This window comes from Anoplophora glabripennis, unplaced genomic scaffold, assembly GCF_000390285.2.
Source record: "Anoplophora glabripennis isolate ALB-LARVAE unplaced genomic scaffold, Agla_2.0 scaffold658, whole genome shotgun sequence".
NCBI classification, from domain to species: Eukaryota; Metazoa; Arthropoda; class Insecta; order Coleoptera; family Cerambycidae; genus Anoplophora; species Anoplophora glabripennis.
The window spans coordinates 79,969-104,261 of NW_019416734.1; the positions used below are offsets into that span (position 1 = coordinate 79,969).

At 33.3% G+C, this 24,293-nt stretch overlaps 1 protein-coding gene across 1 annotated transcript in view; it reads right to left on the reverse strand.

Annotated features, from left to right (window-relative positions):
- The window catches only part of LOC108913488 (potassium voltage-gated channel protein eag), a 140,539-nt gene that overhangs the window by 63,180 nt on the left and 53,066 nt on the right, over positions 1 to 24,293 (reverse strand). The window contains exons 2-5 of the mRNA XM_023455345.1: positions 23,326 to 23,457; positions 13,793 to 13,798; positions 6,277 to 6,398; positions 6,000 to 6,182 (exon numbers count right to left, since the gene is read on the reverse strand). Of these exons, the coding sequence (XP_023311113.1) occupies positions 6,000 to 6,182; positions 6,277 to 6,398; positions 13,793 to 13,798; positions 23,326 to 23,457 (443 nt within the window). The remainder of the gene's footprint in view (positions 1 to 5,999; positions 6,183 to 6,276; positions 6,399 to 13,792; positions 13,799 to 23,325; positions 23,458 to 24,293) is intronic.

Here is a 24,293-nt window from a genome sequence, read left to right on the forward strand (position 1 = left end):
ATTGATAAAAAGGTTAAGTTTTATCTTTTAATTTTTTTTCTAACATTTACTCGGATGTAGCAAGAATGTACTGAGATTTAAGAGGAGGTATAGATTTTCTGAGGGATTTAATGAGGCTTTACTTGGAATTTTCTTACTACAGCGCTTTAAAGGTGAGCCCCTAAGAGTTATTAAAAAAATGAAGGTGTACACTTTAAGGCTGGTTTTCATTTAGGGTACTGTGCTCCGACCATGTTCCGTTCATGTTGTATCGTCTAGAATCTCAAAAATATTTTTCCACGTAATAAGACGGAAAACATCAATTCTCATTTTCACTTGAACTGTCATGTTACAACTGTGCGCCTGCTGTGCGCTAACCGTTGGTTGCAAATTGCTCGAGGAAGCGATTCGCGACATGGGACCTGCCTGCGGTTAGAAGATAGATAGATCTAAATGTTGAGTTCTTCTTCTGAATATGTGGACGAACCAATTCCAATAGGTCTCGAAATTTTGGATAATTCGTTAGGAAATACTTCACAAATTTGATAGGATCATCTATCAATCTGTAGAAAATTGTGTGAAATTCCCCTTCCTCATCTCTTGCCCGGTACAAGAGATGAATCCAGAATATTTTCTTTCTCTTTTTTTGTTCTCGTTTGAGAAGAATGTAAGCAAAACATGTTACCACAACGTCTTCCTCATCCTGATTAATTTCGTAAACTGACACGTTGTAGTTTGACAACAGTAGCTGAACGTTCAGTGAAAATGTACGCAACACGACACGACATGACAGTTGCACAGTAGGAACACGGTATGAGCATGACGCCTCAAATAAGATGTTCCGCCCTCGGGAAAATACCTCCAACACCAATCAAATTTCTCAATATAATTTTATTTGGTGATCTTAAAACCTACAATTAATTCTTTATTTATCTTAAGGGACTTTCTTCAAGTTTATCTCGACTTTTTCTTTTTGTATTCCTGATTATTTACCCATAATTATTTTATTAATCATCACCAAGGATTTTCGAAAAAATAATCTGATTTAATTTATCTCAAATAGTTTGATCTAATTGATAATAAAATGAAATAAAGCTTTGTGGAGTTCAGAAAGTTGTGGAATGATTCTTGATGAAAATTATTGAGACTAACATCATTGACAGTGATACAAAACTTGATAAAAAGGATCATGTCAGATTTCTTCAATTCTCTAATTTATAACTATAAAAATTTTAACTTCTGTGGTTGTCTTATTTGACAACTATTAAATTACATGAATTTGACGACTGTGCATAATTTGTAAAATGAGGAAGATATGAAATGAACGTTTTTTGTTTTTGACTGAAATATTGATTATTTCCAAACATTTTAGACTACAAGTTTCTGAACTCAGTAAAGATTAATTTAATTTTTATTAAGAAGTACCTAAGTCAAATTTTTGGAGATAATTAACTCAAAGTATCAAAAATACGCTGTTGATGATTAATAAAGTAATTAATTACGCAAAAACGGTTAGGAATACTAAAAAAAACCTTTAAAAAAATCTCTTACCAACCTTATATAAGAAGTGAAGTTGTAAAACATGTAAAAAAAAATATGGAGAAATTTAATTATTAATGTAACTACATATTTCATTTACAACGTCAAAAGTGGCATATTTAAATTAAACTGATTTAAATCGGACAGAGTTTTATAGAAACTTGGCAAAAAACTGAAGCTTTTTGGTAACTTTGACGCCCTCTTGATGCTAGACGAAGCAAGTTTGAATAGGTTAAGGTTAAGTTAGTTATATCGCCTTGAATCTATTGAAGTTCCATGTGCAAGGAATACTGGGACACCCTGTATAAGCTAAATATAGCAATGCAATGTCTAACATATACGAGTATAAGCTATTTGATTACAATAACAAACTTATTTTTTTTGTAAATTAAATCTATGTCTGTTACTTTCTTATGCATATATTATATTTTATGAGACAAATCTACATAGATTTAATTGGTAAATAAATTATATTAGCCTATTCTTTCTTGTATGTACTTAAGTTTACGGTTCGGAAAAATTGAGCATTGGAAATAACCTGTTTTTTTCCAGAAAAATTTAAAGAAAATGGAAAAATTCAGAAACTTTCGTTATTGGATTTTATATCCGGTTGTATATGGTTGCCAATATAATAATATATTATTATGTAAGATAATAACTTTTTGATATTATTTTAATAAACAAATTATTAGACGATTTCCATTTTTAGAAGCTGATAAAGATTCTGAACATATTGGGAATGATCATGTTGTCCTGTAATAAGAAGCACGGACCTTCCTTTAAATGAACCAGCAAATTATTTTTTTCTGAATGTATAGTATTCCAAATTGCTTTTTTGTTGAAATTTGGTAAAAAACACGTGAAATATTTTATTTAAAATGAAAATTTAAAAATTTAAGATTTAGTTTTTTTTTATTTGTAGTGAATTTTGTTGAAATATATTATTTTTTTCATATTTATTGAGGTTTGTCGCAGCAAAATATATCGGGAAACATTTTTTTTATTTATCCAATTCTTGATTCGGCCAAAAGAACGAAAAAATATAGTTTCCCAACGTATACTGTATTTTTCTATTTTTTTTTTAATATCTACCGAAGTTATGATTTAGTATTAATAAGCTGTAACAATAAATTGTAATAATTTTTGATAGGCATATGAAAGCAGTAAAGAAATCAGTGTCACAATAATGCAGAAACTGTTTAGATGTAGTAGTATTTTTCCAGTGTTTGTTAATCTTTGGATAAACTGAGCTTTTTATGGGGATTTTATTCTCTGAAAGCTCATAAAATAGTCTAAGCAAAAGGGGACCTATACATCTTTATGTTTTTTCAGAACTAGGCAGAAATCATTGATTTTTTCGACATGGGCTAACGGAAATTTATATACGACAGTTTTAGCAATTCATTTGTTGAAAAATTCTATTAAATCAATACCAGCGAGATGGATATAAGCTATATTTTATAAATTCAAATAAATGTTAGTATCAGGGACCACATAAGGCATCCCATTTAAAAACAAAAAAAAGTAGTGCACATGTTTGTATAAAATTAGATAACTAAAGTTGTATTAAAAAATTAAGACCTCCATCTATATTTTACTTAAAACATAATTAATTTATCGGCAAATTTCTGGAATAAAAGGAATAACTAAACCTTTGAAAATAATAATAAAAATAAATTTTTGTACACTTCTAATCAACTTCTGCTTTATTTACGTTATACATACTATTCGTTATGCTAAAACTTATCCTAATGCTGCAAATCACTATCACATATGTAACCCTTTGCACTCCAGTAAACATGAAATACTCATAAACTTAGCTTGCTCCTCTTAAAACTTGTTTTTGGTTGAAATTAAATCCAGTTAAAAAGTTTCTTTAGAGATATTTTACAAAATTTTGAAATATATGCGCACGTAAAAGACTGCGTTAATATACAGGATGAGTAAGTTATTGATAGATGCTTTTGGTGGGATTATTTTATTTTCTGAAGAGATAAATTGTGATCAATGAGTTAAGAGTCTATATTTCTGAAACAGTGCATTACCGCACGTTGCTTTATACATATTTTTAGCTATTTACCTTAGCAATATTCCCTTGAAATTTGTGCATTTTCTTGAGAATACAGTAACCGTTTTGATGTGAGCCACTTCTATTATTTCACTTGATATAACAAATATGAACAAACTTAAAAATTGTGTCGACCTAGAACTTCTAGGAAATATTTAAAAATTTGAACAGAAAAACAAATAAATGACAAATAGAACAATGGCGACCAAACTGTAGGGGTGCTTACAAACTTGGAGATGATTTTTAATGATAGATAGAATGCATTAATCTAAACAAATAAAAATAAATCTCGAAAATTGTCACAATTGTTGAACAAGAAGGGCAGTGAGAATGAATTAGTTAATTGCAGGCCAATTTCTATTACTTGCAACTTCTCCAAAATACTTGAGATTTTATTACACGGTTTTTTTGTCTGGGTTGTTGTAGTGTGAGCAACACGGCTCCATTAAAGGCAGATCTACTGTTACTGACATTGTACAGAAAACACAGCTTATTAGTAATAAAATAGACAAGATAAAGCTAGTGGATGTTATTTATACCGAACTTCACTAAGACTTTTGACTGACTCGACCGTGCTTGTTGTACAAACTGGATAGGTTTGGTACTTATATCTGAAATTGCAACTGTTTGAATCATTTACAAATAGGTATCAGTTTGTTTAATGTCGTGGTTTTAAGTCTCATAAGTTTCAGAAAATATCTGGTGTGCCTCAAGGTTCTACTCTCGGACCCTTTTTGTTTTGTTTATAAACGACATCATAGCTGACTTACAAGTACACCATATAATGTATTCAGATGATCTTGAACTTCTGTTCGAAATAAACACTCGTCATTTCTGATTAATGTTATGAGTCGATGGTATCAAACTAATAATTTAACAACGTTAAATGTTTCCAAGTGTAATATGGTTAAATTCATTAGAAAGAAATTCTGCCCTCTTTGGTTATAAACTAGATATTAAACCACTGCATAGACCTGATTACATAAAAGACGTTGGAGTTACATTTTTGATCCGACTTTATCTTTTATGAAACATATAGACATATTACGTCGTCTGGATTAAAAAATATGGGGAATTCCAAAGACTTTGTTAATATTTGTACACCACGACTGCTACACATTACTCATATTCGTTGCAGCTTTGGAAATAGTAGAGCTAAATCAGCTATATACTTACTAGATGGTACATATGCCCATCAGAGTTTTCTGCAGGATTTATTAATTGAGCAGTTCAACATTTCATGACGGTTCTAAAAGAAGACCCGTTTCTCAAGTCATGCTTTTATATAAGGTTCTCCATACTATATTGGACAGTCCTAGTGTTTTAAATAACATTCACATCAAAATACAATTATTCTCAGCTAGAAGCAATAAGGATTTTAATAATCTATCCACAGAATGCATAAACATCCATGTAGCCTCACAGTTGTATATATCCTAGTATAGTTAGGTAGAAAATAATACCGACATTTTTTGTTGTCCGACTTATAGTCTAAAAATTACTTAAATGGCCATGTGTACCTTATATTGTTTGTTAACTTTTTGTTTTGTTCGTTGTATTTATGTTATTTGTATGTTTTTTTTTCTCTTTTATATTTAATTCCTTTGTTTCAAGTTTTCATTTTGTTATATTTTAATACTAGATTTAACATATTTTGTTATAGAGCATCACTTGTTGGATGAGTATTTTTTGAATAATTGAATAAATTGGAATTCATAATAAGCATCTTCAGTACCTAAAATCGATAAATCTGCAAAACGTTGCTTAAAATTAATAATATTCAAAACTATTGAGAACTTCTGGAATCGCTGTCAACTTATACACTACATAAAATAAGGCGAATAGTGGCCCTATCCAAACAGGAGCACAACCATCAGAGGACTCAGGGGTTCCAAACAGTGGAGAAGCAAAAACTGACATTTAATTTAGGAGTAAGAACAACAATTTTTGTTCAAAGCCAAACAGAATTACTAATGCAACTCGCAGCAAATGCCACTCATTAGGTATTAATAATTACTACTTCTATATTGTTTTATTTTTGCAGCTAACTATAACTGAAATATTTTTTTTCATCAAGCACAATTTCATTACAAAGTAAGTAAATACGCATTATATTATATTTAAAGAATATGGTTTGGTCGCTATCTTTTTCAATTGTCATTATTTGTTTTTTTATTATTCTAAAGTGTAGTGAATTGTGAATTTTTAGTATTTTCATATACCTTCAAATAAGCGAGAAAATTATCTTACTCACCCTGTCTGAAACTTGACGTCAACTGACTTAGACAATAGTGCGACTGCTGTAACATAAAATGGCAGTGTCGCCTATAAAGTGCAAAGGGCTAAATTGATTTTACTTGTATTTGCCATTAATTTTACGTCTCCTTACCATAAAAAATAAAAAACGTTTTACCTCAGATGTCTTATTCTTAAAAGCTACGTTGTAAGGAACCATAATGGCTGTATAAAAAGTCAAACAAAGTATAATCCAATCCCAAATAGCTTTGAAGGCGCAGTAGTGAAGTAGAATATGTGGAGGGGTCTTGGGGGCTTCCTGCCTGTACTGTGGCATGATGTCCGCACTTAAGCTCATCATCTAGTGGTCAAATAATATAATTCAAAAGAAAATCCAAAGCAGCATGGAAAAAAAATCAGGTTAATTGCTGGTCGAAGTGGTTGGGGGTGTTTACTTGTGCCAGGTGCGACTGCTTGGTGGTGTCCTTCAGATTCGGTAGGTGCGACGAGAACTGAGAGACCAGCACCGATCTGCTTCTTGTCACTGAGCGGGCTAGCTTGGCAAACTTCGACAAACCTGCAGGAAAACAAGTAATAATTTTCGACTTTTTTATGCTTACTTTATTTTATTTGAATTACATCCAAAGTGTACTAATGGGTACAAAAGTGCACCAATTACAAATTGAACAGCAACAGAGACATATAATGTTCAATTGTAAATAATGTAGAGTACAAGCCCTGCTAACGATCTGCTCACGATTAGGTTGCGGGCTGTTATACAGCGTGGCCAAACGAAAACGAAACAGAGCCGTTTTCAGGAACTGCGTCAAGATTGTAGAAAAACGCTCAGACCCGTCGAGTTTAGATTAAAGGGGGCATTCTTTGCTGGTATTTTTGACTTATATTTTTGAATTATAAAATTTAAAGTCTGTTGTACAGAGAATTGTAAGAGCTTTCAAAAGAAATATTACTCAACCCCCAATGCCATTTAAATATTTTGGGGTGATGCTTACCCTTGCTTGGGGGTGAAAGTGGCGGAGTCAAAAATACCAGCAAAAAATGTCCCTCTTTAATCTAAAATCGACGGGGCCGAGCGTGTTTCTACAATCTTGACGCAGTTCCTGAAAATGGCTCCATTTCGTTTTCATTTGGCCACCCTGTATATTTCCTTCTATAAAGGAATTTTTGCTCTTAAAGTTGTTTCCCAACAAATTGACAGCATTCTGCATTTATCAGTAAATGAATAATGAATATGTCATCGTAAAAAGCCGAATAAATTCTCGCTTGCGTCTTATATTCTTCAGTACATTATATAATTGGCAAAAGCGTCTTTTTTAAAGTAGATTAGAGGATGCAAGCGGATTTGAGGACTTCTGTTGTATGTTAACTATTGATTTTCAATAACCTAATTCTCTTGCTAGTTCATCCAAGCGTAACTATTTCGTTAATTTAATGTTCCGCAGATATTTCGTTAATTTAATATTCCGCAGAACTACCTTCTCGATTTTTCCTATAAGCATCACAAGCTTTTCATTTTGTCAATAATTACTACATACTTATCCTTAACAGTAATAAACAAGTAAAATGAACAATCAAAACTAATTTTTGGTTAAGTTGTAGAATTGAATTATTAGGAATATGTGCTTATGTCCTTTTATAAGAAAACGGTGTTGATGCTTACAGACTTCTTAGAGAAAAAAGAGGCAGTACTTAAGCAGCAGAATACTGCAGATTCCGGAGATACAATCAAGGTCTCAAGACAAAAGACTAGAGTTTAATACGAGTAACCATTCGAAAGCACAAAACGAGCACACACTGCAGGAGTTAAGCAATAGAGCATACTAGGTGTATTTTAGATTATGTACATTAGCTTACAATTGAAGTAACACTAATATAGAGATATGTTAGCGCTATGACTGTCCTCAGCAAATAGCATCGTAGACAATATTGACTCAGATACCATGAATAGTTAGGAAAAGATAGAGTCTATATGAAGTCAGAGGTAAACTGTTGGTCATACTAAATCCTATATTTATCAGGAATAAGCTGAATAACCTAAAAATGAACGCTTTCGTATGACTGTAAGCAGCTTGCAGGTAATCTTTGGGATGGACACAAATGCGCATCATACAGCATGGATCAGCAGTGATATCAGCAACAGAGGTAAGCATCTTGTAGATTTTATTTTTTGGAGTTCCTAAATCACTGGAACGAACCTACTTTTGTGACTTGAACTTCCAAAATAATTTATATAACTGTGGCATTCTATTGTAAAAGCTCACAGGTTACTCAATGGCAGGTACTGTCACTATTACTCTTTGGTCTCTGTAAAGAGATCACAATTTTTGACAAGCCAACAGTTGACTACTGAAATCAAACAACATATAGAGGACTTAATCATAAATCTAAAAAGTATCAAAAATAAAATAAAATACAGATCTAATAGCTTCAATAGATTTCTAAGAGGCAATGTATCAGAACAATTACTCTCTGACAAAGCGAGCCACCAGCAATGATATCAGTTGGTAGAATAAACAGCTTGTGTTCAGAAAAAATCACGCAAGCTGTTCAACAAATAGGAAAAGATGGACGAACGGTAAAACTAGTCCACTACATAACCGAATACAACAAACAAGGGATTCGTGGAGGAAACCTCTGAAAGAGCATATCTTCAGCAAATGTCAATGCCATTGGCATAACATTAAAATCAAATGGTTAATATATCGAAATTGGCAGTCAGATTCTGAAGTATCTCCTTCAAACACATTAGCAAGGTTCTAGTGAAACAACATACAATGGCCAACATTTTTCAAATTCTGGAACAAAAGTAACACAATGTGGCTCGCTGATAATGCAAGTCATTCACGAAGAAAATTAATGGGTGATTGATTCTTTTAAAACTTACAAGGCACCTGGATCAGATGGAATCTCTGCACATTTGCAATAGGGTCTAGTGGTTTGTAAACTACTCACAGAAGAACGGGGTATACTCTCAGAAGTTGGAAAACGGCCCGAATCATTTTATATCTAAACTACTGCCAGGATAAATCATTCAGACCATTTATACCTAAACTACTGCCAGGATTAATCATTCGGATCTATCATACCGTCATCATTCTTAATAAGGGTGACAAAGTAAATATTTCCTGGTTATGCAAAGATAAACTTTCTCAAAGAAAGACCAGTATCAGCATGCTTGTCTAATAAGAAAATCGTTTATATTAATTGGTGTCAAAAATAGAGGTTGCCTACAGAACCATAGAATTAGCTCTAGTAACATTTCTCAACATTAAAGAAGCATTTACCGAATCCCTTTTGAAACTATGAAAGATTCTATGAAGGGGCGTGAGAGACCATTTGTAAGTGGATAAAAAAATGCTCAATTACAGACAGGCCGAACCAACTATCGAGATATCTGTCCAAATGGAATGCCTTCAGGAAGGAATACAATCTGTTTTATTGTGGGATTTGGTTGTACATGAATTTCTTGACAAACGAAAAATTCCATACCTAAGGATATGCGGGTGATATATACAGTGGGGAAATACAAAGAAACTGTATCAGACCTCATGCAACCGGTTCTGGAAATTATGGGGGAGTGGTTTGTAAAGGTGCTCCTGATGATAAACTGGAAAAACTACAGTAATACTTTTCACATAAAAGAAGCTTGAAGATTTAAAGGCTCCTATCCTCCTCGACACACGATTGTACATGATCCAGGAGGAATAATATCTAGGGTGACTCTATCTAACTAATCTGGATTGCACATCTACAAAAAAACCTTAAATAAGGGAAACATGTCAACCAGTAGCAAAAACCTTCATGCCTGTTAAAACCCATGGTAGTGGCCCAAAAACAAATCAAATAATGGTAGAAATAAAGTTATCTAAACTCTAAAAACTGGAGTTACTTTGAGTTAAGGGTGCTATGAAAAGCATTTCAAGTATTGAAAACTATTCTGATGCTTTATTAAAGCGGATCCAAATTGAGGGCAAGCTAAATAACATAACAGTAACTGGTGTATGAGATAAGCAGCCTAAGAATATTTCAGCATAATAAGTTCTTAGCTGTTATCTGTTAGCTGATAATTTCAGCTCGATATGAACAGTGATTATATGCCTTGAAAGTTGAATTTTCAAAATTCAATACACATGTAAATTGGAATGATACGGTAGAAATATGTTGGCCTGGAGTAGTAGTGATGGATGCAAAACTGGCAATCGTACTGCAGCAGGAATACTTTAAACTCAGATGATAGAGTCCCTTGGAAGCAATATAACTGTATTCCAAGCTGAAGCATATGCCATCAAGCTATTTCTGCAGGAAAACATCAGAATGGGATATAAAGGCAAAAAGATCCATATCTACTCTAACAGCCAAACAGCAATGAAAGCTCTAGAAAAACTTGTATCTATTATGATCTTGTGATTATCTCTAAACTAGTCTGGAACTGTTCTTCTTCCACTATGAGATAACACTCAGATGGGTGTGTTAAAGCATGCAGCAATGCAACAGTAATTAAGCAATGAAGAAGTAGATACCCTAGCAAGAACGGAACACTATAGGTCTTGAACTAAGTAAATTGTCGGTCAAAAAACTACCAAAAACTGGATGATGATATACTGAAATTTATCGAAAGTCAAAGTAGGCAATTTTAGGTTGCTGCTAACTAATCACTGTAATCTGAGAAAACATCTACACCCAATGAAACTATACAATGATGAACCCATATCTAATCTGTGAAATGGGGATGAAACTGCCTCCTAGATAACCTTCTCACGCTTTTGGTATAGAACCTTCTGAGAACACACTAACACGAGGACCTAAGGATATTCAAAATGAAAGAGAAGCGAGCGAAGAGGCTTCAATTGATGAAGGAACAAACCTCGTCACTTGGAATATATAGACAGCAATGTTACAGACTACAGATGCTGCTGGCTGTATCTATTAATATAATGCAACAGTGTTGATATATGTTTTTGATTGTATATTTTGTATTTTTCATTCAAATATCTAATACACAGTAATAAATTTCTGATTTTTGTCGTTTAGTTAATATTCGTTTGATGTAATACTATATGAGTATTTATTTTTAAGTTCACAAACACAGAAGTCTAGAAAAGATACCATTATAAAGGAAGTTTAAAATATGTAGAAATATGTAGAGGGTCCACGAACATCCATACTTAAATAAAATATTTGTTCGAACAAAGGGTTCCTGAGCATTACAACTCTAGGCCTGGCTCTCGGGAGGAATTGAACAGTTATTGGATTTACGTGTTTTCGTTTTATTCAAATATAGAACCATTTGACGTATTTTTTACCATAAATACGTTTTGTTGGGCGTTAACGTTACATTTTAACATCTATACAATGTGTAAAAACTTAATTTTTTCCAGGAAAAAAAAATGGGAAGGAACAGAAAAATATGGAAAATTTAAAATTTTGTTAAAGTCTAGGATATACTTCTAGCCACTAAGTATATGTATCAACATCAATAATATATTATATAAAGAATCTTTAGAAATTTTTATAATAAAAAAATCATCGTACTATTTTCTCTTTCAGAGGAAGATAAAGATTCTGAATATGTTGAGAATGACCAAGAGCATGTTGCTCTGGAGCCAAAAGCATCAGATAAGAAATTTTCCTTTAAATAAATTTGCCATATATTGTTTTTCATTTCTGAGCTCATTTTCTATTTAATTTGCTTTTATTTTGAAATTTGGTTAAAAAACACTTTAAATGTTAGTTTTTCAGTTATGAAGAGCTGAAACTTTGTTTCTGTTTTTACTTATGAAAAGTTAAGATTTAATTTATTTTTGTTGTTTTAAATAAAATATTACATACCTATACATTTTTGTTAACTTGTGCTTAAGCTCTATACCGAATATATAAATTTTGTTCAAATATGTTATTCTCATTTTCATTGAGGTTTATTTCAGTAAAACATATTTGAATTTTTTATATTTCAATTTTTTTATACAGGGCGTTTTACAAGCTCTATGACAACTTTTGACATATGGTAGCTGGATTAATTTCTAACATTTTTTCTTTTTTCTTATATGAATATAGGTCCGATAAAAATAATAATTATTATTTGTGTTTAAAGTTCTATTCAGGTATGCATTTAAATGATCATTTAAAATATGTACGAGCAGTAAATTATTGTTAAGAATGTTACCCCAAACGTTGACACTGAAACGTTGCTGAAATCGTCTTGATCTAGTTACATGCGGATTTTGTGACGCCCAGACATGTTCATTATTTGTGCCGTTCATAGTAAAATATTTTGTGCATATTATTGAAGAAACCAGCGACAAAATTCTAATCGATGAGGAGCATCTCCAGTACGTAACTTTTGTACACTTTGGCGATGAAACGGATATAACATTTATTTGTTCAATACACACCATACAAAATTCGGTGATAAATGAGATTACTTGCTATACGCCGAATTGTCAGTGACAGCACCTTCTTCATTTTGTACATTCACTTCAGTAGGACGAATGGGCCTTTTTTGAGCGAGGTTTTGAGCTTCTCGAAGTCCACGAAATCATGCACTAAAAAGTGTGTGAGCAGATTGATCTCTATTTGGGTATCTTCGTATTCTCGGACTGCTTGTCTGGCGTTTCCATTGGAATACCCATATACAAAAACAATATCAATCTATATCAATAAATGCATTCTTTACTTATATTTAACACTAAGTGTGAAATGAATAAATAAATTAACACAAATAATAATTATTGTTTATGTAAATATGAAATTATATTTTTTAAAATGCTTGTAACTTCTAAACAAAAATGAATCGGACATATGTTCATATAAGAAAAAATGAAATTAACCCAGCTACTATCTGTCACAATTTCCCGGTTTTCTTCCGAATTTCTAAATCTCAATTTCGAAACCATATTTTTTTCTTAATTTATAAAGGCCTATTAGTATTATCTGTAATTTTGCCAAGGTTTTAGAAACTATACTTCCCAACTTCATTTACAGTCGGGTTTCAAATACAATATCTATTGAACAACATGGCTTTATGAATAACAGATCAATGGTTATTAACTTAGTCACAAAATGTCAATATATAGCTGAAAAACTTGACCGTCAGAGTCAAGTGGATGATGTATATACTGACTTCTCTAAGGCGTTCGACAGACTCGAGCACGGAATTTTATTGGATAAATTAACAGCGTTTGATTTCAGCATACCAATGAATTTGTTCAATTCCGGGGGTATAAATCTGAAAAGTTTCAGCAGAGGTCGGGTGTACCACAAGGATCTATTTTGGGCCCGTTATAGTTCCTAATGTTTATTAATGATATAATTGCGAATGTTAACTGGGTACACTGTTTGTTGTATGCTGATGATCTGAAATTATTCACAGAAATTACATCTGAATCTGATTGTGCTCTACTTCAAAAAGCAATAAATATGATAGCTGTTTGGTGCAACCAAAATAAATTACTTCTAAATGCAGATAAATGTAATGTAATGTCTTTTACACGTAAAATTAACTACATCAAATATAACTATAACATTGATAGTTCTATGTTGCAAAGGCCTCAGTACATAAAAGATCTTGGTGTTGTTTTCGATGCTAAATTAAATTTTATAAAACACATTGTCATAGTTGCATCATCTGCTTATAAATCTTTAGGTATTATTATACGTTCTTCTCAAGGATTCTGCAGCATACATACTATGAAATTAATTTATGAATCTTTTGTTAGGTCGAAATTGGAATATATTAATCGCCTGTCTGGAGTACCTTTTTATAGTGAATCTTTAGAAAAAGTTCAAAGAGATTTTTTTTGTAGCATTTAAGCTTGACGGAATATATCCTGAAAGAGGATATCCACATAATGCCCTACTTGATCGTTTTCATTGTAATGAGTTAAAAACATGTAGAATTACACATCAAATTATCTTTTTAGATAAAATACTAAACAACTTAATTGATTGCACCTATTACTGAACAAAATTCAGATCAAAGTTCCTAGGCTTGCTTCTCGTGAAAATAATATATTTAATTTATCCAGTGTAAGAACTAACGTTATGAAAGCATCTCCTTTATATCAGATGATTGAACTGTTGCAATGTTGAGGACAGGTTAGATATATTTTTTTCACTATTAATAAAATTAAAAAGCGGATTCATTACTGTTAATTTATAGTTTTAATACTTTATTTTTGGTTTTACTATTTTATTGATTCGTGTCTATCTATATGTATAAGTGTATGTGTGTGCATATGTATTTATATTTTTATGTCTACTATGTATTTATTTATGTGTGATGATTTTATATATTTTATATCTACTATAGTTTTGCTGGTCTAATATATATTTTTCTGTGTGTATATGTATGTATATTATATTATGTCTACTATATTTCGTGCTGATATATTGCCATGTTCAATTATTATTATTAATTCTATTTATTGACATATATTTTCGAATGCGTTGTGTGTTGTATTACTACATTGGTTTTGTATCCTGTAACTGGGCATTTGCCTTTTGGATGTGTAGTGAAATAAATAAATAAATAAAGCAAAAGTGAAAGCTATTTATATTTAATTTAGGTGTCAAAACTGAATTTCTTAAATGATTAGTTTGCTTTATATTAGCAGTACCACATTGAAAAATAATAATACAAATATTTCGTTTCGAAAGTTTAGGCCCTTGAAGCCGTTCACCAAGAAGTATCTGCAACAGTAATTCTCTGGTGCGTAATGTTGTAAACTTTATTTATTATTACATCCATTTTGAATAGTTCCAAAGCGTATAATATCGGAAAACTTGTGAGCCATCCGATATTCCCCAGATCTTCCAAAACTCCGAGTCGATCCCTATTTTGAAAGTCTTATTCAAATATTCAGTCCCTGATTACCGCTGTGGACCGCGACTGCTGATATATAGCATAATTTTCTGCGCCACCTTCGCTACATTTAGTAAATCATTTTGTACAAAGCATACGTGTATCGAACTGGAAGAAAGGGTCTTCTTATATATATTTTACCAGACCCAAACCCCTATAAATGTTGGTGGTAGGCAGATATTTTGCGCCTTACAATAGGGGCGTTCTCACGGTTCTGTCATAGTTGAACAACTGCAGATGCAATATTAGGTTGAAGCTGTTTGTTAGGCGGCAACACGTTCTCATGATTTATCTTAAGTGTGATGAAAAGATGCGATTAATAAGAAGTAAGTAAATGATGACTGTGAAATCAAAAGAATCTATGAAAATGTTTAACTGGCATCACAAAATTCACAACAGAATTGTGTCAGAGATTAGAAGTTCAAAATTTTCGAAAAAAGCCGTTTTTTAGAAAAACTGGAAAAAACTGAAAATTCAGAAAAACTAAAATTTTATAGCTTTTAGAAGAAACTGATAAAAAAATATGAATACGTTCAGAATGACTAATAACTCCCTTTAAGTAAATTTGCAAAATAATTATTTGTAATGAGTTGAAAATATGGTTGAAAAATATTTTAAAATATCTTTCTAGTTATAGAGAACTGATGGTTTGATTCATTTTGTTTGTTTACTTATTAAAAATTAAGATTTTGTTTCTTCTAGTTGTTTCATTTAAAATATCCTACTTATGTTTGTTCATTTGTGCTTGAACTCAACTAAATTGAGATAGTGCCATCCCAACTAGAAGTACTGTTAGTACTCTAGTAAAATAATAGCAATATATTATTTACTGAACTAACAGAATGGTTGTCTAATGTATTATCAGTACGTACAAATACTTTAATTGAACATATGCGGATAGGAACTTTATTCATTAGGATTTTTTTTAAATGGGATAATGTTACAATTAGATAACTCATAAATTACTTGGAACCAAATGAAGTACCAGAGGAAGAAAATTAATTGATGCCAACAACAAAGTATTGAGTTAATGAAAAACTTAATTTCAAATCATGCTAGTCAGTTAAAACACTTTGCATATTTTTTCAAAGCTGAGAAGATAACACCTACAATTAATACAGCATAATCATTCGATCTTTGAAATTTTTTAATTGTACTTCACATCACAAGTAGGCTCTTTTTTTCTCAAACCCTTGGGTTTACTTCCGAAGCATAGCAGCCAATTCCGGCCTATTGTGCTTGCCACTGTAAGTACCTGCATTGATTCGTCTAGCAGCCTTCTTCTTTGTACAAAGACCAAAAGTCTGCTCGCTGATATTTGCCTTAATGCGTTCGCGTTTTAAAAAAGATGTATGCAGAGGATTTACAGTAAGAATTCGTCTTTCCAGTTACAACACTTGCAAATTTATTGTACACTAATTTCATGTCGTAAAGAAACTAAGTATGTGCCCTACTGAAAGTCCTGCGATGTCTCTGAGGTTGAGCTTGCTCATACTAAATATGTCTCTCTTGAGTATGCCTTAGTTTTTAGTCAATTCACAATGTTCCATATGGGTCGATTTAATCAAAGCCTTCGTTACGGCAGTGCAAGTAGTACCAAATGCCTAGGAATACTGTCTCAGATACCTGTTGTTTGTAAATTCATCTGTTTTCTCTTTCCCTCCAGCATCTGTGTCCTATTACCCAATACAGCTTCACCGGTTTGATGTCTATCAGTTCAATTTATTAAGCGTAATAAAGTTTGGAGCAGATTTGGAGGATTGTAGCTTTATTATCGCAAAATATCTAGATATGCTTAAGTATGCAGTCTCCACAAATTCTATATCATTTAAAGCAAAAATTTCAACTTGAAATAGTATAGGAAACACACCAGGCTATAGTTTCCATTGTCATCTCGGTCTCAATTTTAGTATTACTGTTCCTTTTCCACTGTTTGTTTTAGACCCATACTAGGCTTCATTTCTCTAGTGCATTGTATATCGACTAGAAATCTTTGAGTGGCCCTCTTGCAATTCTTCACTCATTATTATTCCATTCTATTTCCATCACAACAATAAGTGATGTGATTTTTTTCTACAGAGTTGCCTACTTTCCCGAGCTGCACAAAATGAAAATATATTTGCATATACAGGGTGTTCACTTTTTCCTGCGCAGGTACCAACTTAATTTTTTTAAATGGAAACCTATATGTTTTATGGCATTATCGAATTCTACTTGAAAAATTAACGGGACTTTGTGTTATGATCCCTATTAAAATACTGATAGTTTTCGAGATAATCGACTTTTCGATCGATTTTTTTTCTTGTTTCGTCATAATTATGATTGTATGACAGCTAGAAATTATTTTTTTTTTCACGAACTGTAGAGTGAAGATGGCTCTTTCAAAAAACGTATCAAAACTTGACCTGCGATATACAGGGAGCAAAAAAAATGTGGTAAACCTGATAATTTAAAATTTGAAATATCTCGACTTTTTCAAATAAAACACCCTGTGTTTTATGATTTCATTAGATGCCTTTCTGTAGACCCTACAATTTTTTAATAGCTTTCCCTATACCTAAGTTACGTAGTTTTTGCAAAAAAAAAACATTTTTATGTAAAATACCGGATTTGCGCCCGTTCCTTTGCCAGGAAAAATATTATAAGGGTATAAATTATAAATGTTATTAGATGAGGTTTTATTAGATTTAGAATAGTTTTTCTATATGCATACTTTCATTTTTGTTCTATAACTGACATTAGTAATATCAAGTTTGCTTTGTGTTACTCATTTCATCTCAACCCCTTTTCATTTAGAACTACCTTGTAAATTTGACAAGACCTATTACGATATGATCTATAGGTAGTAAATTGATAAATGTAACTTCTTAAAGTCTATTTAAGGAAAATGTATTTGGATGTAGGTAAATACATATAAGAGATACAACGGCGAAGAGGTGAAAGTTTTTGACCGGTTTTAGAACTTTACGCTTTTCTTTTTCGATATACAGGGTGTCCGGTAAGTACCTCCTAATCTCTCGGGAGTGTATAGGGGAGGTCAAAATAAAACTAGTCCTTCCTATAATTTTTTTCCTAATGTGCCCCCTAACGGAGTTATGGGGGGTCAAAGGGGTACCTAGAAATTAACGTTTAGGGTTATAACTTTGAAACCACCCTGTATATTTTAATAAAATTTTCGTACGTTGTATTACACATGGAGCTCTACGATTTGATGCTAAAATCAACTTTTTGCTATTATCAGGTGTCCAGAAACGGACTGGCCCTATCACAATTTTTCTCAAAATTTTGACAGAAGTAATTTTATCAAACTGAAAATATTATTATTAGATACTCTGAAGGTTTTTCTTTAAAAATGGTACTCTTTATTTATTTCGAAAAAATGAACGGTTTGCGAGATAAATCGGTTTTGAAAAAAATTGGTAACAAATACAACAACAATTAAAATTTATTTTTTTTACATATTATTTCATGCATTTAATTTCTTTAACTTTATCAAGTCCAGAAATCTTTGAACGGGTTGGCTATACTTTATGAGCAAGTAGTGACCAATTAAAAATAACATTTGAAAAATAACTTACTTACAAGACATGCAACAAAGAACATTCAACAATGAACAAAGGTACCTAAATGTTACTTCGGTAGATGTTCAAAATGAGCACCCCGTACTTCAATGCACTTTCTAATCCTACGAATGTTTTCCCGGTGCACTTGAAATAATATTCCGTGATTATTGCGGAGATGGTCACAGTTCTGTGTTAGCCTCAGCAGAAGTTCCTCTCTACTATTTACGGGTGTTGAATAAACGTTATTTTTTAAATGACCCCACAGAAAAAAGTCTAATGGGTTTAGGTCGGGCGACCTAGGTGGCCATAATACAGGTCCGCCTCGACCTATCCATCGATCACCAAAAACATTCGTCAGATGTTGACGTACTAAACGATCAAAGTGGGGTGGTGCACCGTCATGCATGTACCACATTTCAGTTCTTATTTGAAGGGGCACTTCTTCTAACAAAATATTTAGATTTTCCTCTAAAAATTGCAAATAAAGAGCACCATTAAGTCTTTGCTCCAGAATAAATGGACCAATCAAATGATTCCCGATAATGCCAGCCCACACATTCACCATAAACCTTTGTTGGTAGCGAGTTTGAACTAAAGCGTGAGGGTTTTCTTCATCCCAGACATGTAGATTATGCGAATTAATTATGCCGTCTCTTGTAAAACCTGCTTCATCGGTGAACAAAATAGATGTACCAAAATTATGATTCCGAATATGATGCTGTAAAAACCAATTGGCGTATTGAAGTCTTTTTGGATAATCATCTGGAGACATAGCATGTACTTTTTGGATGTGGTACGGGTAAAGCAATTGTTCTTTCAGAGTTTCATGTACAGCCCATTTTGTAACATTGTTTTGCGCCGCAAGCTTCCTTATGCTATTTGAAGGATTATTAGCAACGTCTTCCAATATTTGTTCCTCTACATGAGGGTCTCGTACTCTCCTCGGGGCTCCTGCTCCACCACGGCGTGGCAAAAAGCTTCCTAAATAAAGGATTCGGAAGAAATTAGTTTCACTAACGTTTTTCACTATTTTTTTTTACCTGTTTCTCTTAAACTACGATCAACTCTTTCAAAAGTTTTTGGACTCGGCAAATGTCGACCCGGAAACCTTTCCTCATAAAGTCTTCTTGCCTCCACGGAGTTGCATAATGCTTCCCCATAAATTAGGTGCATATCAGCATATTCTGCACAGGAATATTCTTCCATTTTTAAATGTTATTTCTAACGGCTTAAAACGAATACCACAATAAAATTGAATTTTTATTCTGTCACGCGCCTTTGACAAGTACTTTAAAATCAACAGGGTCTAACAACGAAAACAATAGAAAAGAACTCCATGGAGACAAGAGCAATAATAATTTGTAGATGTATTTTGGTCATAGATGTTGATTTTACAAGAAACGGCATTATTCATTCCCTTAATTCACCACCAGTAAATGTTTATGGTGAATCTGTAGGCTGGCACTAGCGGGAATGATTTTATTGTAAAAAAATAAATTTTAATTGTTGTTGTATTTGTTACCAATTTTTTTCAAAACCGATTTATCTCGCAAACCGTTCATTTTTTCGAAATAAATAAAGAGTACCATTTTTAAAGAAAAACCTTCAGAGTATCTAATAATAATATTTTCAGTTTGATAAAATTACTTCTGTCAAAATTTTGAGAAAAATTGTGATAGGGCCAGTCCGTTTCTGGACACCTGATAATAGCAAAAAGTTGATTTTAGCATCAAATCGTAGAGCTCCATGTGTAATACAACGTACGAAAATTTTATTAAAATATACAGGGTGGTTTCAAAGTTATAACCCTAAACGTTAATTTCTAGGTACCCCTTTGACCCCCCATAACTCCGTTAGGGGGCACATTAGGAAAAAAAAATATAGGAAGGACTAGTTTTATTTTGACCTCCCCTATACACTCCCGAGAGATTAGGAGGTACTTACCGGACACCCTGTATATAGTTTACGAAACAGAAAGTGTTGTATTTTCATAAATCTATTGAAACGTGTTTATACAGGGTGTTAATGAACTTATGTCAAAAATTTAAATGGGTGAAAAAGGAGCAAAAACTGATGTCACAAACTTGTATCGGAAGTTTAAGGGCATAGAGAAAAAAGCTAATTAAAAATGTGTTTAAAACTGTTTTGGAACCGCTGAAATACATGTATTTTATCGCGGCGAGTATTTACAAAAAATTCTGTAACACTTTTTACGAGTTTATAGGTTTCTAATGAAGCCGGACTGCATTCGAAAGTCAGTTTGTAATACATTGCTGTAGTGATTGCTATATTGTTTTTCGAGAGTATATTTAATAACCGTATTTCCAAGTTTTCTTTTGAAAATGGCGCATTTATTTGGCAATCGCGAATATTATATGCTCATAGTTTATGGCGGAGCCAACGAAAATCCCCACAAAGCTTGTCAAGTGTACCGTGCAAGATCCTGAACGACGTGTCCCCGCACCGCGAACATTTGTTGCTGTAGCGCAGAGTTTTGGACACCGGTGAAGTACAACCGCGTCGAGGTCGCGATGGTAGCCCAGGGCGACCACTAAGAATCTTAAATGTCGAGGAGATGATTTTAGATCTTGCCGAAGAAGATCCACATCGTAGCACCAGAAATATCGCACAGCAAGTAAATATTTCGCATTCCGATGTGTGGCGGATATTACGAGAAGCTCAGTTGTACCCATTTCATATTCAACGTGCTCAAGCGCTTACTCCTGAGGATTTTCCACTACGTCGAGGTTTTTGCAAATGATTGCATGCAAGAAATCCTTAATTTACAGCGAAAATACTTGTTTCAGATGAAACATGTTTCAGTCGAAATGTTGTACGTAACGTCCACAACACTTACCACTGGACTATTGAAAATCAACACGAAATACGTCGCGGAGCCTTTTTCAGCAACAGTTTTCAGTGAACATGTGGGTTGGTATCATTAATGACACTTTAATAGGACCTTTTGAATTGCCTAGACACTTAGACCGTGCTTCATATCTAGATTTTTTGCAAAATCGCTTGCCGCAGATATTGGAAGACGTGCCATTAAATGTTTGGCAAAATATGTGGTTACTATATGACGGAGCCTCCGCCCATTTTCTTCGGAGAGTACGCGACTTTCTAAACATTACTTTCCCCGATTGCTGGGTAGGTCGCGGTAGCCTAGTAAGATGGCCTTCCGATCCCCGGACCCAACTGCGACATCGTATTGCCTAAGTTTGTAATACGATTCGATAGGACGTGGCAATGTTGCAACCCGTGCGAGCGAATTGGATCCGTCGCGCTGAAGCTTGTGTGCAAGCAAATGGTGGGTACATCGAACATCTCCTATGAACATTAGCAGTTCTCAAAAGGCGGCTGCTTGCAAAGTTGAGGTAAGTCAAATTTTAAAATTACATTTTACTCAACACAAATCCGTGTATTTGCCTCATTTACCCTGTATTAGACATTTTTGTAATCGGTAAATATATTACTAATGCAACATTTCTCAAAAAAATCCAGTGTGAATTAACCTACTTTCTCTTTCTTAAGGTGCCTTCTCCAGAATATTTTGAATAAACTTTAACCTAGAGCAAGTTAACAATTTTCCCAGTACATGCATCTTCAATTAAGATACATTCTTAGACACGAAATATATAAGTAAGTTAAAGCAAATACATTGTACAAGGGACGTAGCAGAATCAGAAGATCAATAGGTTCCCTATACCGGCAAAGAGCAACTTGTAATATAACGGATGCGCGCATCTAAAATTTTAAACTGGCGATTTTGCTGGAAACAGCTACTCTGAGGACTACCTGCCCTGGCTAGCATTGAATTATACTTGCATCTAGATAAACAGCTATTAGCCTCAATCGAGTCATGTGACATAGATCGGTTTCGGACTTATTGGACCTCATCAGTACGCCACAGGTAATACTACCGACGAATTATTCAGCTGTTTTAACTCAAGACAAGGCGTAAGTATTTCACTAATTACATATTTTGAAGCTCCATCAAGTTTGTTCTCTCGAAGGAACAAGTTTTATATAGTTTTCGACATCTATTATCAAATTTTGCACGCTTCAGTGAAAAAAGTTATATACTATGAAAGAAAATCTCTCCCTATCCATAATATTTAGAGAAATAAATGCACTAATTAACACATTAAGCGCCATGACAGACACCGGTGTCTGTTCGTTATTTTAATCACTGGGCCAGCGCAGACATCGGTGTCTGTTTCAGTATTTGTCCAAATGTGCCGAACAGGCACTTTCAATCTACAATTCCTATGGTGGAGTGTCTGCTCTGGCTCATCCGCAAATATCCCTATACGTGGGCAGGCCTAAGCGCGTTGTGTATTGATTTTATGACATGTGTCTGATTTTGTGTCTGCTTTGGCCCACTGATGATTTGCTTTTTTGGGGTTCTATGACAGGGCCATAGCAGACACGGGGATGTAATTACCAAAAATAAACATACATTGAAACGAAATCGACGAAAGAAACTCAACGTATGTTGTTGATCTTCCATTTAGAAATGACAAAAATAAAAATGGTAAAATAAACAAAACAAAGTAAATAATATTTACTTATACTAATATTATTAGTTATGTGCTTCATTGAAGCAATCCAAATAGAACCTGGGCTGAGTTGTTCCCTAGCTAATTGTACTAGTCGCTTCGATCTGCTACTCATTATGGCGCTTTTTGCACTGCAACTGCACTCGTTTCTACCACGCCATTATAACATACCCCGCCAGAAAATTCAGGTTCGGACGTGTCTGCTAACAATTATGTGTCTGCTAAATGTGTCTGTTTTGGCCATGTGATAGATCATGATGTGTCTGCAAAACGTGTCTGCTTTGGCCTAACAAGGCAAAATTTAATCACAGGGCCAGTGCAGACACCGGTGTCTGTTTTATATTTTTGAAAATTTTGCAGCAGAAGGACTTATTGATAGATAAAGGCTTAGTTTGAAAGGCACCATAAGGTGCATTCATAAGCCCAGTGATGAATATATCAAATTTTCTTTGGCGCTTAACGTGTTTTAACGAGTTGATTTCTAATTTTTATTCTTACCTCCTTTGGTATCGTCCGTCTCTATAGGTTGTTTCAAAGCGGTGATGTCCCGGAACGTCAGCAGGAAGAGCACCACCAAGTCCCGTTCGTTCTTTATCGGAGAGATTTGCAGCAGCAGCCATAGCGGCGTTTCTAGAAAAAAAGACAAAGAAACACGTGAAAGGAATTTTAGAGAACGCGTCCTTTGATCTCTGGTAGTGCAGAGCATGCAGGGATGCATCGCATGCTGTTTTTTTTTCCAGGCGATGGAAACCAGCTGGTGCAAACACGTGTGTACGCTATCGCTTGCATTAAATGGTCGTGGTATGAAGGTGAAAGATATTTACTTAACAAAGTATATAAAATGAGGATTTGAAATATAGGCGTGAAATATGAAAATAATCAACATGTGCGAAAATTTTTTTTATATCACCACTTATAATGTTCATAATACTTAATTATTTCAAATATGTTTAAAGAGAGGAATATTGAGTGTGAAAGAAAAAAGAAGCTTTACGAAAAACACCAAGACACGTCAGTTGTTATTTTTGAGCTATTCCGATTAGAGCTGATATAAAGCAGGTTTCGTTCGAGGAAATGAGTACAAACATAATTGTATCCAATTGACGATATCGCTAAGCAGGAAAAGGATCTCAGAAGGAACATTTATTAGTTGCTGTCATCAATTCGTGTTTCTAAACCTTATTATAATATAATTCAATTAAAATTATGTTTCTCTGAAACTGAAATCTTTCCGTTTGTAAAATATAAATTACTTAGTACGGTTATAGAACCATAGTTACCCTTAACAATTTTTTTGTACACATTACCAATTTACTTCTTTAGAACATAGCACTGCTTTTCTTTCCTTGATAACCATACTTTTAATATCTACAGTAACTTTTATAACATTTGCATAAAATATATGCTTTCTGTTGTTTGTGAATTCGAATATATTTAATTACTGTATGATCTGTAATAGTAAAGTA